Below are 15,087 nucleotides of genomic sequence, written 5' to 3' on the forward strand. Positions count from 1 at the left end.
AGGACGGAGGAAGACAGGAGAAGATGACACATTCGGGTTTGTTCCCACACTCTCCACAGAGAGTGGCTTATGGGAGGTAACGTGCACTCCAGATTCACACAGACTTTCCTAAGGCCCCACCTCCTGGGGACAGAACATACGCTACCACAGGTCTACACCCCACGCTCACCTTGTACTTCCACTTGGCCTCTGATTTGCTCTTCGTTTGCTCTCGGATTTCCAGCCTCTCCACGTCATTCTGTGTGTGGACTGTGTCCTTATTGGGAACACTCAGGACACTCTTTGGGGTCTGCAAACAGAACAGTCATGACCCAAAGGTGGACAGAGAAGGTAAATAGGCTGGGGTTACAATGGCACAGAAGCCCAGTGGCTCACTCCTGTTGGTCCACACATCTATCCATTCATCCACTTGTTCATTCATCTATCCGTTCCTTCATCTGCCCATTTATCTATCTGTTCATTTAGCCTTCATTTCTCATTCAACCATCCACCACCTATCTGTTCTTCATCCACCTGTTTATCCATTTACCCACCTATCCGCCTGTCCATCTATCCATCCGTTGTCCTTCAACTGACCAACCCACCCATCCACCTAACCTACTCATACATATATACATCCTTCTCTCCCTCCCTCCTTGCCCCAGAAAAACAGCACCAATGTAATATTACAAGGCATGGGCATGGCCCCCAAGATGTAGGAGAGAAGTGTACTCATCCTGGAAGGAGTTCACAACCAATAGTCCTTAATCTCATGGTTCAGTATGACCCTCAGTGAGCCCATCTCTCTCTGTCCACCAGGGCTCAGGCCCTCATAACAACCCCTTCTCCTAACCCTCTGCCTTCCCCCAGTGTCCTCCTCAAACTGATGCCTTGTATATCTTCAGGGCCTTAGTCCAAAGGTGGGTTCTAGTACTTAAGAAAACTAAGCAGGGTGGCCTCTGCCTAAACACCACCACCCTGCACCAATCCAGTGGACCTCCTGGGTGCTACCCCGCACACATAAACATGCTGTGCTAGCTCTCTCCAGGGGCCTCACTGCTCTGCGGGTCTGTCTGGGGTCTTGGCCTGATGTGCAGGCCTAGTGGCTGGCAGACAGGGAAGTATTTTGTTCAGATTTATCAATAGGCACACCCTGGACCCCTGTACTCTCTGGAGACCATACTCCACAGCTGGTCTCCCCTCCCCACCCAGTAACAAAGGAAAGCAAAAACATGTCAGTCCTTGCTGTTCCCTCTGGTGTGACCTCAGCACATTAGGGGGAGAAGCTCAAGGGCCCCACCTTTCCTTTCTTGGGTGGCTCCATCTTGGTCAGTGCCTCCTTTGTGTGGGCCTCAAGCAGATCCAGGTTGGGGATGGTGGGTGAGGCTGACTCCTTGCACTTCTTCCCTTTCTTCTTGCTGCCATCCTTGAGCTTCAGGGTTTTGGGGGGTTTGGGGGGCTTGGATGGCTTGGGGATTTTGGATGGCTTGGGCATCTTCACAGTCTTGGGTGTCTTTTTTTTGGACACTTTCTCCAGAAGGGATCGAGGTGGGGTAGCCTCAATAGGAGATGGCGGTTCCTCCTTCTCCCGGTCCCCATCACAGACCTCATCTGAGGAGGCGACAGCATTTACTTCAGGTCGGACAGTTTTGGAGGTGTTCTGGTGTGGGAAAAGGAGAGGATCATTTGTGTTCCCTCTAGACCATGACAGGACTCGGGGGACCCTTATAGTCAGAAAGGAGCACACAGCCCACACCATATGACATCCATATTTGCTCCACATTGTCAAGGGGCATGCTGCATGCTCACACGCTATCCAATAACACAAGACATGTCCACAGAACCCTAGAGCCCCATGTGTGACACAGGCTCAGGTCCTCCAGACTCAGGAGAACAGGGACTCAGACTGGACTCAGGGTTCCCCACTCTTCTCTCCCTTTGCCTTTATCCCCAAGCACTCTCCACACACTGGGCACAACACTAACGCAGAGAAAGTTCCCTGGCAGGCTCGTCCCAGGGGTCTGTCACCCCGGCACGGCTTACCTCGCTGAGCCTGATCTCTTTGGCCAGGTCCTTGATGAGCTGCGAGGGCCGGAAGTGCTCGGGGAGCTCGTCCTCGTGCTCTGCCAAAGCCTGTGGAACAGTGGGGTCAGTGCCAACCTGGCCACCGCAGTACCTCAGTCATTCCCATGGGGTGAGAGGCTGCCATGGAGCCCTTAAGGCCTGGTGCCCAAGATCCTGGGCCCTGTCTCTGTGAGCTGCTTCTGTTAGTGGAAAAGACTGGGTCTTGCCTGATGCCACCACCAGCTAGCTGACTATGGAGTGAATGTGGCCAGCTTTCTCTTCCTGACTATGTAGTTAAGGTGAGGTGGGAGGGACCCCTGGACTGTCCCAGCTCTGGGTCTCAAGAAGATGGCAGCCATTGAATGGTCCCAGGAGAACACTGGCAGCCCTCTCCACCAGGCCCACACATGGGTAGAAACAGGCCATGGACATGGTTCCCTACCTGGCCTCTGCTAAGGCTCTCTGAGACCTCCCACTTTTCTCTGTGACCTAGAAGTGGCCCCTTGTCCCTCAAGTAGCAGGTGAACAGGCACTCTGAATAGCAAGAGCCCCTAGCAGGAGACAATATCACAAGGTTACCCTAGGCTAGGCCAGACTAATTTCTCCTTCTGTAGAAACAATCCAGGCAAGAGGAGAAAGTCAGTGGAACACTTTCATCCCCGTGACCTCTGAGAAACAGTTCCCAGGGGCTGGAGGAAACCAGTGCACAGGGGAGGATAAGGAGGAGATAAAGGTACCCCCAGGTCACAAAGCAAGTTAGCTGGGAGGCTACATCCACAGACTGTGTGGATGCTGAGTAACAGGAGCCACGAGTGCATCCCTAGCACTTCCTGTCCAGATCCAGATGTGTGGTCAATGCACCAGCCCTTCCTGGGGCCCTTCCTGCCCTCTCCAGGTTATCAGAAACTTGTCCTAGCCAAAACTCCTGAGGGAATCTAGCCCTGGGGCCAATAACCCCAGGCTGGCCCAGACGACCTACATCTGTCCAACACACCCCTCAGGGGATCATGGTTAGTGTCAGCAGGCCAGCTTAGGCCAGCCTGGGGAAGACAGTGCCTACACTTGCTCTGTAGGACACAGGCTTGCTCTCTTCCCCACCCACTCCCTGTTCCCTCAGACAAGAACACAAGTGAGCGCTCCCTACCTGCTTCTTCGTCCATGACCTAAAAGCACCATTGAGAATTTTAGCTCCTTGGACTAAATGTGGGGGCAGCTGTTTCCCAGACTTGTGAGAACCTGGGAAGGACACGACAGGTTAGTGTGGTGGCTGCTTAGCCTGCCCCAGCAAGAGGCCTTCCAGAGGCCACTGCTCCAGGGCACCAGTCCAACTGCCAACGGTTCTCCTTGGAATCTGGGGGACCCGACCACCTGGCACCTGCCCTGCAGGGAAATGACTGACCTTCCATCTCTTCCCATCCCACATGAAGCTTACCAAACAGGGCCTTGGACAGGCCTTGTCTATTTCCCCTCTCTGCCCAGGATCCCCAGCCCTGTCTAGGTGGGTCAGAGCTTACACCAAGACCCCAGGGACCCTCTTATCCTGTGTCCTAAGGAGGCATGACCAGGGCTCACAAAGGGCCAAGATGTCCCTTAGACCAGGACTGCAGGCTCAAGTCACCCAACCTGGAGTGACAGGTACCTTTGAATGCTTCCAATAGGTGCTTCCCCATGTACCAGCAGGCAGTTTCAAAGTTGGGAAACTGAGTCAGGCTGCCTAGTTTTAACCTTCTTTCCACCTCATACGCCCTGGAAGCCACAGAAAAGAAAGAATCAGTGCAGGGAGCATCAAGTAGGCCACACCAAAGGGAGCCAGCTCAGCCTCCCCTGGACCTGAAGAGATCCAAAGTGATGGTCACTCTGAGTTGAAGCAGTGGGTTATGGTTACTAGAGAGGTTGGCCATAGTCCAAGAAAGATGACAGCAGCCTTCCTGATCCCAAACCACCACTAGGCTTGCCCTAGCCCAGACCATGGAACTCATTCCTCCTTCCCTCAACACAGAGATGTCAGCATAGCAACCCATAGCTGAGTCCAGCCAGGAGTCTGGCTATGGTGCCCGTTGGGCAGCCTGGTCCAAGGGGAGACAGCACTGCAGGAGTTCCTACCTCATCTGCATCTCCACACTAAGGCTGTGGAGGAAATGTCCAGCGAAGGCCAGGCAGTCCACGGGCGTGAGTGTGGCATATATCCAGCCTGAGGGAGACATACAGAGCTGTGGCTAGCTTCTACCTTCTTCCCATAACTGCTTTCACCTTCCCCACTCACCATGGACTACAGCTCCTACCATCCCAGGCCTTGCCTCATTGTTCCTCCCTGCTTGGGCCAGGTAGGAACCTCTGAGAAAGACGGAGAGTGGAGTGTGTCTGAGGTAACACCCCAGTACCAGACAAATAGAGAAACTGAGGCTTCGGAGCCAACCAGACATAGTCAGGACACCCCCGGGCAGCCCAGCATCAGGAGAGGGAGCCCAATCTCAGACCTGCCCACACAGGGGTGAGAAGAGGCAGGGCTGGAATTGTCACTCTTCCTAGAGGCTGAGATTTGTCTCTAAGTTATTCCAGGGGGATGAGGCTTGGGCCAGAATCCAGAGAACTAAAAGGCCTTCCAAAGTAAGTGTGAGGATGGCTTCAGGGAAGGAAGATCCTAGAGCCAGAGGCAGAGGCTGAGTTCAGTCAGGTTCTGGGGCCTCATTTGGATATTGATTTTAAACAAAAAGCCATATACATAATCATAAGGAAAGGTCCCAGCTCCTGCATGGGACAGTGGGGCCTGCGCCCCACTCTCAAGATGTGGTCAAATTACTTTAGAGGGAAGGAGTCTTTCAGAGTGGACTCTTCAGCTCTGGGATTCACCCTCCCAGGAGAACGTGGCAACCTCAGCTGCTCAGGGCATACTTTATTATATTAGTTTAAGCGTTCCTTAGAAACACTTCTAATACCTACCCTCCTCATCCAGAGCTACTGACTGAGCCAGGTCTCCCACGCCAAAACCAGCTGCCACACAGTCCTGAGGAAACCTGGTGCTGGCTACGGCAGGTCCACCACCCAGGCCTCCTGCTGTGAAAGGCCCACTGCTGGTCCTTCCATAAGGGCTGGGCCAGTCAGGGACAGCAAGGCACTCCAGCATGAAGAATAGGCAGTGAGTATGACAGCCATCAGCCTGGGTCCTGCATACTCACCTGAGGGGATGAAGAGGGTCTGTCCCTGCTTGACAGTGCACTTATAGCACTTGTCCACCTGGTCGGCAAAGAACATCTCACTGTGGTTGGAGGCTGACCGCCAGCGCTCATACAGGGAGATGTTGGCTGAAGCTGGCCGGATGAGATAGAAGATCTTCTCCCCCTGCAAAAAGAGCTCACTGGTAGAGCCGCAAGACCAGGGATGTGGGGCAGAGGCCACCTGGTGCTGGGCTGCTGAGGTGGAAGCTAATCTGCTGGGTGTTAAGGATGTTGGGTGGGGGCAGAGCCCATCGGGTGCTGAGGATGCTGGGGTGGGGGCAGAGTACGCTGGGTGCTGAGAATGCTGAGTGGGGCAGAAGTCATAGGGAGTTGGGGAACACTGGGATAGATGGAGACCCCCAGGGTTCTGGTAACATTACAAATGGGGTAGAGTCTATAGGTGCTAGAGACTTTTTCCCAGGGAATATAGCCTACTAGAAGCTGGGCACAGAGGCAGGCAGCAGGGTCCACCAGTGCTAGGGACAATGGGTGCCCTTCTCAGCCTGCCGGGGTCAGGTGATGGGTTCTGATCTGAAAAGCATCCTTACAGGCTCGCCACTCCCACCTGCAATACTGTTTTAATTTTGGAAGTCTGCCTGTTAGGGAGGTTCTAGGTGTGTGAGCCTGATATGGTCAGGAGCAGTACACACATTATTCCATGGCACCACAAATCCCATGTGTGCCCAGGGGTAATAAAAAACGCAAACTGCTGGGGGCTGGAGAGATGGCTCAGCAGTTAAGAGCACTGCCTGCTCTTCCAAAGGTCCTGAGTTCAATTCCCAGCAACCACATGGTGGCTCACAACCATCTGTAATGAAATCTGGTGCCCTCTTCTGGCCTGTAGACAGAATACTGAGAATACTGTATACATAATAAATAAATAAATCTTAAAAAAAAAAAAAAAACGCAACTGCCACGCAGCAAGTCTTTAACAGCTCTGCTCTCGAGAGCTTCAGGGCTTCCAGACTGGACCCGGGTGGTCATGTGCGAGCCCGGCCAGGCTCTGCACCCAGAGCAGAAAGAGCCTCATCCTCATGCTCTGGGAATAGACACCATGATGACTTCTTAGAGTCTCACAGAGCCAGAAAGGGTGTGAGTCCAGCACCCTGGGTCCAGCACAGCTAGTCTGCAGATGTATAGTTTCTGCCGGCAGAGCCCAAGCTCAGGGTTTCTGTTGTTCTATACATCTTGTTCTCTTAAGTCCTCCTTTGCCTCCATGATAAGCCCCTCAACCCTCCCTACTGGCTCAGGTACCCACCATCTTGCCTGCAGATGTCAGTGTAGTTGCTGAGAGGTCTTCCCAGCACCTCTGCACTCTACTTGGGGCATTAGGTGACCCAGTGGCCTCCCATAATTGTTAATGAGCCCTAAGGACATTAGAAACGGGAAATACATATATGTCACTAGTACCTCTACCCATACACATCTAGTGGGTTTCCTGCTCCAGAACCGGCCATCCCAGTATTCCCCCTACACTGGAAATGGGTAACTTCCTGGCCACTGACAGGGCTTGGAGGGGCTGTAATCTTGAGGACAGAGAATAGGAGGCAAAGGGTGAGCTATGTTTTGAGAGATGTGGCTCACCTTGAGGACATGGTACCAGGCCGAGGCACCCCCAGAGTCTATGTGGAAGTCGGTGTAGCTGTCCTTCACACAGATCAGGCAATACTTGGTCACCTTGGGCTTGGCCAGCAAGGCGTCATCAGGCCAGTAGTTTTCCACCCACGACAGTTTCTTCACAATGTCAGGTGGCTCCACAAAGCTAGACATTCTGGGGCCATAAAAGGAAGCAGTCAAGGAATGGGGCCCAGAGCTTCCATTTTTAATGCATTCTAAGGTAGGAACAGTACAAGGCTCCTTCCACATGCTACCTCGTAAATCTGCAGGCCCTGGGCAGCCATCTCACTTTATAGGGGAGTAAACCAAGAGCTCCAGAGGGTGGAAGGAGTCCAGTCACTGTGTGGGGCTGCGGAGGCCACAGAGGATATTGTCTCTACCCCAGGAAGAGGGGTGAGCCTTTAAAGTGGCCCACTGGAGTTGGTATCACAAGATTCTCTGAAGAAATGTTTCTCACATGGCCCAGTGCCTCCTGTACCATTTGAAGAAAAGTCACCTCTCTCTGGGGCAAACATAGGCGGACCAGAGACTCCCTGTCACATTTAGTTGTTGTCAAATCAGCTATGTCACTTTCAGAGAAGGTAGGAAAAGGCAGAGGTGACCTGGTGTGTTTGTTAGTTTCTTTCAACTTTACACAAGCCAGAGTCATCTGACAAGAGGGAACCTCATTTGAGAAAATGCCTTCATCAGACTGGCCTATAGGCAAGCCCCACAGCGTTCTTCCATGGCCTCTGCTGCAGTCCCTGTCGCCAGGCTCCCTCTCTGACGTCCCTGCATGATGGACCATAGCTATAAAATGAAATAAACCCTTTCCTCCCCAACTTACTTTTGGTCATGGTGTCTTTCACAGCAATAGAAGATAATCTAATACACCTGGGGTTTATTGAAATGTCAGCCCCCATGTGCAGTGACAGAGAAGCAGATTTGAATGTTCTTGCTGCCTCAGGCCACACAGGGTCTGTCATGCCTCTACACCTAGCCCACAAATCTCTACTTTGCCTCTGCTGAAGTCTACGTACACCCTAACCAGGCTGTCTGGAGTAGTTCCGTATAACCTGATCCTCTATGTCCATCTTACATATGAGACAGCCTTTCCCATACCTAGGTAGGACTCCAGCACCCCTGACAACCCCTAGTCCCTAACCTCCTTCCACACTCTTAATATGACCCATGCAAGTTCTGCAGTTGGGGACTACCTCTCTGTGGGACAGGCACTGTATGTGTCCAACTCTGCTGACCCCCACACTCAGTGTGCATGAACAATCCCTCCCAGGGACCCCAGGGAACTCATGCCTCCTTCTGTAGCAGATCAATAAAAACCCTCATTCGGATGAAGCCTAGGACCCATAAAGGCCATCAGCCCCCAGGCTCCTCTCCCTGTCTGTGCTCTCTGATCTTCATGTGTGTGACCTCTAGGCTTGCTATGTCTCTCCTGGCTAGTGTACGGGAGCTCCCCACCTCCATGAAAATGCCACCAAGAATCCAGCCTGGTCCTGCTGCCCCAGCCTCAAGCAAGGGCAGAGACTATACATAACTGACCCACAGACACCCCATCCCACAGGGATCATGCTAATAATAACACCCAGGACTCTTGGGACACCTGTGAGTGGCCTCATAAGTCGAGGCAAGTAGTAGGCCTAGGGGAGAAACAGAGCAGCCACCATGTAGGTGTGCACACAAAGGTTTTGGTACATGTGGCGAGGTGTATATGATGCAAGTGTTGAGTGTGGTGCCAGTGAGAGTCACAGTGTGTTGAGAGTTTCAGTCAGGAGGGAGCTGTGTGTTCATATAATGAATATGTTGCAGATATCCTAACCATGTCAGTGCTGTGTCTCAGAGTGTTCATGAGTGTGAATGTCTAAGTATGTCTGTCTTGAGTGTGCCTATATCTTGTTCTATGAGTATGTCATGATAATAGGTGTGTCAGTGTGACATGAGAGTATGTCCTTGTGCTGTGCCTTAGTGTGTCCCTAGGCATGCATGAGTGTATTACGATGTGAACAGGTGTGTGCAGTGTTATGAGTGTATGTCACAGATTGTGCTTCTGTGTGTGCGTGTCATCTCAGCACACCATCGCTGTGTGTGAGGAGCATGTGCCTCTGGAAGGGCCTCATTCATACTGCCGCAGAGGCTTTCTCTGGGAGGGGGGTGGTTTCCTTTTTGCTTCTATTTCATCTGAGTTGTTGCAGTGCGCTTTAAGAGAAAGGAGAACCAAGCCTTCATGGTGATTTCTGGGCAACTCACAGGACAGCAGTAGGCCACTCAGAGTAGGACACCAAGTCAGGCCTTGCAGCCTCTACCCAGGGCAGAACCCCAAGCAAGGCCTCACAGTCCCCACACCAGGGTAGAACATTGAACCAGGTTTCACAACCCCAGAACCCCATGCAAGACCTAGAGTCAGCCCTTAGAGTCCTGACAGCATCCTGAGAACTGGAGACTGGGGACACTGACCCTGAGCCAGCCCACCAAAGCCCACCCCAGAGCAGCCTGTCACCTGGTGTCTGAGAATTCGAGGTTGGTCACATTGAGGACACGCTTGCGGTTGGTGCTATAGTAATAGTCCACAAATTCTTTCAACTTCATTTTGCAGTCTTTCTGCTTTGTGACGTCTGTCACATCCACGCTTCTCTCTGGCCCTGGGGAGGAAGTGGGAAGACATGAGCATGCCAGGAAAGTACTATGGCCTCCCTAGAGGATGTGATGAGGGTGGACACTTACATGTCCTCGGTTGCCCTTGTACACTCTCCTGTGGGCAGTGCCCCCACAGAATAGATAAGGGCTGACCTTATCTCCTCTACCTACAATTGCTGTGGATCCAAGTAACCGATGCTCCTTTCTTAGACCTAGTAACATAACACTGTGAAGTAGTGAATCTCTTCTCAGTTAGAAAGACCATGTCAGCAAATAAATATACCGGTGCATAGTCAACATAAGTTGAAGATAACAACAGACATTTTGAAGATAACATCCAGAATAATATTAAAATCCAGGAGCCCTGCATTTCAAAGGCATTTGTTTGGTATGGCTACACAAAGGCGTGGTCCCACCCTGTGCTGCTATTTGGAGGTAGAGAAACATTTAGGAAGTAGGGAGGATGCTAGATCACAGGGAAATTCTGTGGAATGATCCTCTTGGACACTGTAAAGATTTATCACTCAAATTGGTTCAATAAAACACTGACTGGTCAGTAGCCAAGCAGGAAGTATAGGCCTGATGACCAGACTATGATGGGAAGGGGAAGGTCAGAATCAGAGGAGTCACCAGCAGATGCAGAGGGAGCAGGAGATACATGGCAGAGCATAAATAAGAAACAAGGGTTAACCTAAAATGTAAGAGCTAGCTAGTAACAAGCCTGAGCTATTGACCAAGCATTTACAATTAATATAAGCCTCTGTGTAGTAATTTGGAAAGCAGCTGCTAGGTATTTGGGAACAGGTAGATGGGAGAGAAACGCCCAATTACAGGGAAGTCCCTGGAGAGAATTGTAGGACCCTTGTTCCTTCTTCCTTTGCTTTCTCATCTCATGGGTATAATATATGATCAGTTTGCACCATCACACACAATCTTATTAGGGATGCAAAACTTTGGGACCCATGATTATGGACTTGTAGCTATAGAACCGTAAGTTCAAATAACCTTTCCCCCTTTGTAAAATGTTTGTCTCAAATATTTCATTACAGTGGTAGAATTCTAATACAGAACTAATATAGGCACCAACTTGCTGTTCTGATTAATCGATAACTAGAGGAGAGAACACTTATTTTGCCCTTTCTGTAGCTGATGAGGAAAAGCCGAAGCTCTTCAAACAACCAAGGATAGAAAAGTCATGAGAGAGAGAGGAAGAAACAATACAGAATGGACAGGCAAATATGCCCTTTGTACAGGTCAACAGTGGCTGCTCAAACACAAGGTGGAAGCTTCTGGGACATCTGTGGACAAGAAGCCTGGACACCAGGCCCCACTGACCATGGCAGCATCATTACAGGTGTGTGTTTGGCACTGTAGGTGTCCTCAAAGATGGAGGAGCACCCACTGGGAAGGGAGAGACACAAATCCTTGAGTGAGAATGCAAGGCCTGTAAGCCAGAGCTCATGGGAAAACACCCAGGACACAGAGAGCTGCTGGATGCCACAGCAGGGGCTCTGACAACCAATGACATCCTGAAGATGAGAAATTCTGTAGGGCCCACAAAATTGACAAAATGGCAGGGGTGTGAGTCTGTCACAAAAGAATATGTAAGGGACATGAAAACTCATGGGTCCTGTTTAATTCTGAGTCAAATGACCCAACGTAAAGAGTCTTTTGTATTTCTGGAGATAAAACCCAGAACTTTGCACATGTAAATGGGTGCATTGTGCATATCATGTATGTGAATACAGGTGTGCATGTGGAGGTCAAAAGACAACTCTCGGGAGTTGGTCTCCACTCCTACTCTTTGATCTTTGTTGCTACATACTCTAGACTAGCTGGCTGTGAGCTTCTGGGTAAGTCCTGTCCCAGGCTTCCATCTCACAGGAGGGGTGCTGGGATTATAGATGCACACTACCACATTAGCTTGTCACGTAGGTTCTAGGAATGTGAAACTCAGGTCATCATTACATGGCAAGCCTTCTCAGCAACTCTAAACAGGAATTCTCTGAGGAAACTGGGGAGAATTAGGTCAAAGTATAAGCGTATCCAACCTGCAGCCCACAGTCACATGTATCCCAGGATAGCCAAGAATGTGACCCAACACATTTGTAGATGATAACATCATGTCACAGTGTTAGAAGACACCCCTGTGACTCCATCATGGAATTATCAATGTGGAGCAGTGACTGAATTGCAAGTATATTTAAAACCATATTCAATTAGCATTGGAGTTCATGTGCAAAACGATATAGTCAAACGTAGGTCTTCAAACACTTTAAGGGAAAAAAGTTAGGGGACGAGAAAATCAACCCACAACTGGTGGGAGGGTGTGGCCAACAGCCAGGTGCACACGCTTGCTGTTTGTCTCTTTCTTTTGTGTATTTAAAGTATTCCACATGCCAGGTGTGGTAGCAGAGACAGGCAGAGCTCTGTGAGTTCAAGGCCAGTTTGGTCTACATAAAGAGTTCCAGACCATCTAGAGCTACACAGTGAAGCCCTGTCTCAAACAAACAAACAAATCTTCATGAAAGTCTTGGAGATGGGTCATTGGGTAAAGCAAAGTATTTACATCATCTGAGCTCAGATTCTTAGCACTCATTTATAGTGGAGAGTGTGGCCTGTGATGCTGAACTGGGAAAGAGAAGCGGGGACAGCCACAGAAGGATCACTGGGGCTCCAGGCTCAGTGGTAGATCCTGGCTCAGGAGCCTTAAGCCTTACCTACTCTCATCAGACAAGGAGAAGGCCAGGGTGCTTATACACAGCACAGTTCCTCATTCCAACACCTTCCTACCCCAGGCTCCTATAAGATACACAAAGGACAGTACTCACCCACATAGTTCTCCACGTCACTCACATAGAATGTCGGCGCAGGAACAGATAGGCCCAGTCCATCTTTCTTGGGGACAAGGATGGGCTCGGTGAAGCCATGCTCCTCCATGTAGCTCACAGTGAGCTGGCTGCCTGGTACACGGGACACCACATCTTCAGCACTGTGGAGAAAGGGTGGGTCCGGCACCTCAGGATACCTGGCTATGTGCCGCCCATGCTCCAGGAGGTTGGCCTGCCACAGCACCCTGAAAACTACTAAGATAGCTGTAGGCAAGTTTGTGGTGCTGATTCCAGCCACCCACCACTGAGAGCAAGGCACACAGGTCCACTGGTAACTGTGATGGAACATGGAAGGCAGGTACCACAATGATGAGAGACAGAAAAACTCTACTATGTTCCTGTATGCTGGCCACCCTTTCCACAGAGAGACACCATCACCTAGATGAATCAATCAATATCTCTCTCTCTCTCTCTCTCTCTCTCTCTCTCTCTCCTTTCTCTCTCTTGCACCCCTACATGGCAAAAAGAAAGCAAAACAAATCCTTCTACTTCATCTTGTAGAATCTGTCAAAACTCACAAGCTGATCTAAAAGTCCATGGACCTCATGAGGGATCCAGAATAACAAACACAATCTTGAAAACATAGAGCAAAGGTTCAGGACCCACAGCTCTTTACTCCACAACTTACTACAGGAGTCAAGTGTGCTCCTGGCACAAGAACAAACATGGACAGTACCTCGAATTTTGTTCAGACATAAATGAGGACACTTACGAGCAAATGATTTCAACAAAGATGGCAAGACCGTCTAATAGCAAAAGGTAGTCTTTCCAACAAGTGATATTGGGGGGAGGGGGAAGAAAGTTAGATTTTACTCCATTCTATATGCAAAAATTAACTCAACATGTATCAAAATACATACTAAATGCTAGAACTACAAACCCTTTAGGAGAAGACAGGAAGATAAATCTCCATGATCTTGGATTTTGCGAAGGCTTTAGATCGCAACAAGAGCACAAGAAACAATTGGAAGATTAGATAAAACCAACAACATCAAAAGTACTTTCTGCTTCAAAGGCCACCATCAAGAAAGCAAAAAGACAAACTATGGGGCAGGAAGTCTCTGCCAGTCATGCGCAAGGAGTATGCATCGAGAATATGGAAAGAGGAGCTGGAGAGAGAATACTGCCAGGTGGTAACTCCAGCTCCTGGGGATCCAATGCCCTCTTCTAGACTCTACAAGCTCCTCTACTTATGAATATACAGACACAAATACATACACAGAATTCTTAAAAGGCATTACAATGTGCAAAGAACCTTTACAGGTCAACGACACAAATATTATTTTAAAAGGTGTGAGGGGGTGGTGCTGGAGAGATAGCTCAGTGGTTAAAAGCACTCATTGCTCTTGCTGACGACCCGTGTTTGGTTCCTAGTACCTACATGACAGCTCAAACCCACTCATAATTCCGGGTTCAGGAGATTTGCTGCCTTCTTCTGACCTCCATGGGCACTGAAAATGCACGTGGTGCACGCGCGCACGCACACACACGCACGCGCACACACACACACACACACACACACACAGAGGCAAAACACTCATAAAGTAAATTTTAAAAACTTTGAATATGAGGCAAGATCAGTGAGATGGCTCAGCAGATAAAAGTCCAGGCCTGTTCATGCACATGAATGCATTTACACACATATGCAAATAAATATATAAATATAATAAACAATTTTAAAGTGTGAGGCAAAGGGCTGGGGGGATTCCATAGAGAGAGAGAGAGAGAGAGAGAGAGAGAGAGAGAGAGAGAGAGAGAGAATGAATGAATCATGCCAGTCAAACAACACCTAAGATTATACTCTGGCCTCCAAACGCAGGTGCACACGTGTGTGTACACACACAGTGTATGAGGCAAAGGATCTCAGTAGACTCCCTAAGAAGAGAAAAGCCCACATGTAAATTAAAAATTGTTCAACATCTCTAGTCATAAAAGGCATGCAAGTCAAAATATAAGAGACCACTTCACACACACAGGACGGCTGGCTAGATCCAAAAGCTTGACAGGAAGGGGAGCTGGAGAACTCCCTCCTGTAGGCTGGCGGGAATGTCACATGATGCCACCGCCTTGCAAAGCATCCTGGTGGTTCTCAGACTATTACACACAGAATTTCCATCTGACCCAGTGGCTGCACGCTAACAAATGGAAACATGACCACACAAAACGTGGATCTAAATATTTAGACCACAATTATTCACAGTAGTCAGAAAGCAAAAATATGAAAACAAAAACAGAAACAGCCCAAATGGCCATCAGCTGAATGATATAAACAGCAAGTGGTCCAGCCAGCCAGACAATGGGATATTATTCAACCAAAAAGAGAATGAAGTCCTGACAAATGCTACAATGTGGATGAGCCTTGAAAATAATCAGATTAAAAGAAGGCACCCAAATACTGGGTGATTCTATTTCTAGAAAATGTCTCAGATTTACACATGAGAAAATGGGCTCAGAAGGTAAAGGTGCTTGTGGATTCTCAAGGCCATGGGGAACGAGAAGTTGGCAGGATTTCTTTGTGGAGATGAAAGGCTCTGAAGTTGACTAATAAAGATGCACACACCTGTGAGGATGCAGACACCTGTGAGGATGCGCACACCTGTGAGGATGCGCACACCTGTGAGGATGCACACACCTGTGAGAATGTACACATCTGTGAGGATACAGACACCAGTGAGAATACGCACACCTGT

At 49.6% G+C, this 15,087-nt stretch overlaps 1 protein-coding gene across 1 annotated transcript in view; it reads right to left on the bottom strand.

Annotated features, from left to right (window-relative positions):
* LOC121443247 (lysine-specific demethylase PHF2) overlaps positions 1-15,087 on the bottom strand; it is a 73,917-nt gene that overhangs the window by 14,581 nt on the left and 44,249 nt on the right. The window contains exons 4-13 of the mRNA XM_041644933.1: positions 12,338-12,498; positions 9,370-9,511; positions 6,843-7,029; positions 5,220-5,382; positions 4,147-4,234; positions 3,683-3,789; positions 3,188-3,279; positions 2,023-2,112; positions 1,280-1,639; positions 170-289 (exon numbers count right to left, since the gene is read on the bottom strand). Coding sequence (XP_041500867.1) covers positions 170-289; positions 1,280-1,639; positions 2,023-2,112; positions 3,188-3,279; positions 3,683-3,789; positions 4,147-4,234; positions 5,220-5,382; positions 6,843-7,029; positions 9,370-9,511; positions 12,338-12,498 — 1,510 coding nt within the window. The remainder of the gene's footprint in view (positions 1-169; positions 290-1,279; positions 1,640-2,022; positions 2,113-3,187; positions 3,280-3,682; positions 3,790-4,146; positions 4,235-5,219; positions 5,383-6,842; positions 7,030-9,369; positions 9,512-12,337; positions 12,499-15,087) is intronic.

This window comes from Microtus oregoni, unplaced genomic scaffold (genome assembly GCF_018167655.1).
Source record: "Microtus oregoni isolate MIOR12 unplaced genomic scaffold, Mior012 000103F_ref0000194, whole genome shotgun sequence".
Taxonomy (NCBI): Eukaryota; Metazoa; Chordata; class Mammalia; order Rodentia; family Cricetidae; genus Microtus; species Microtus oregoni.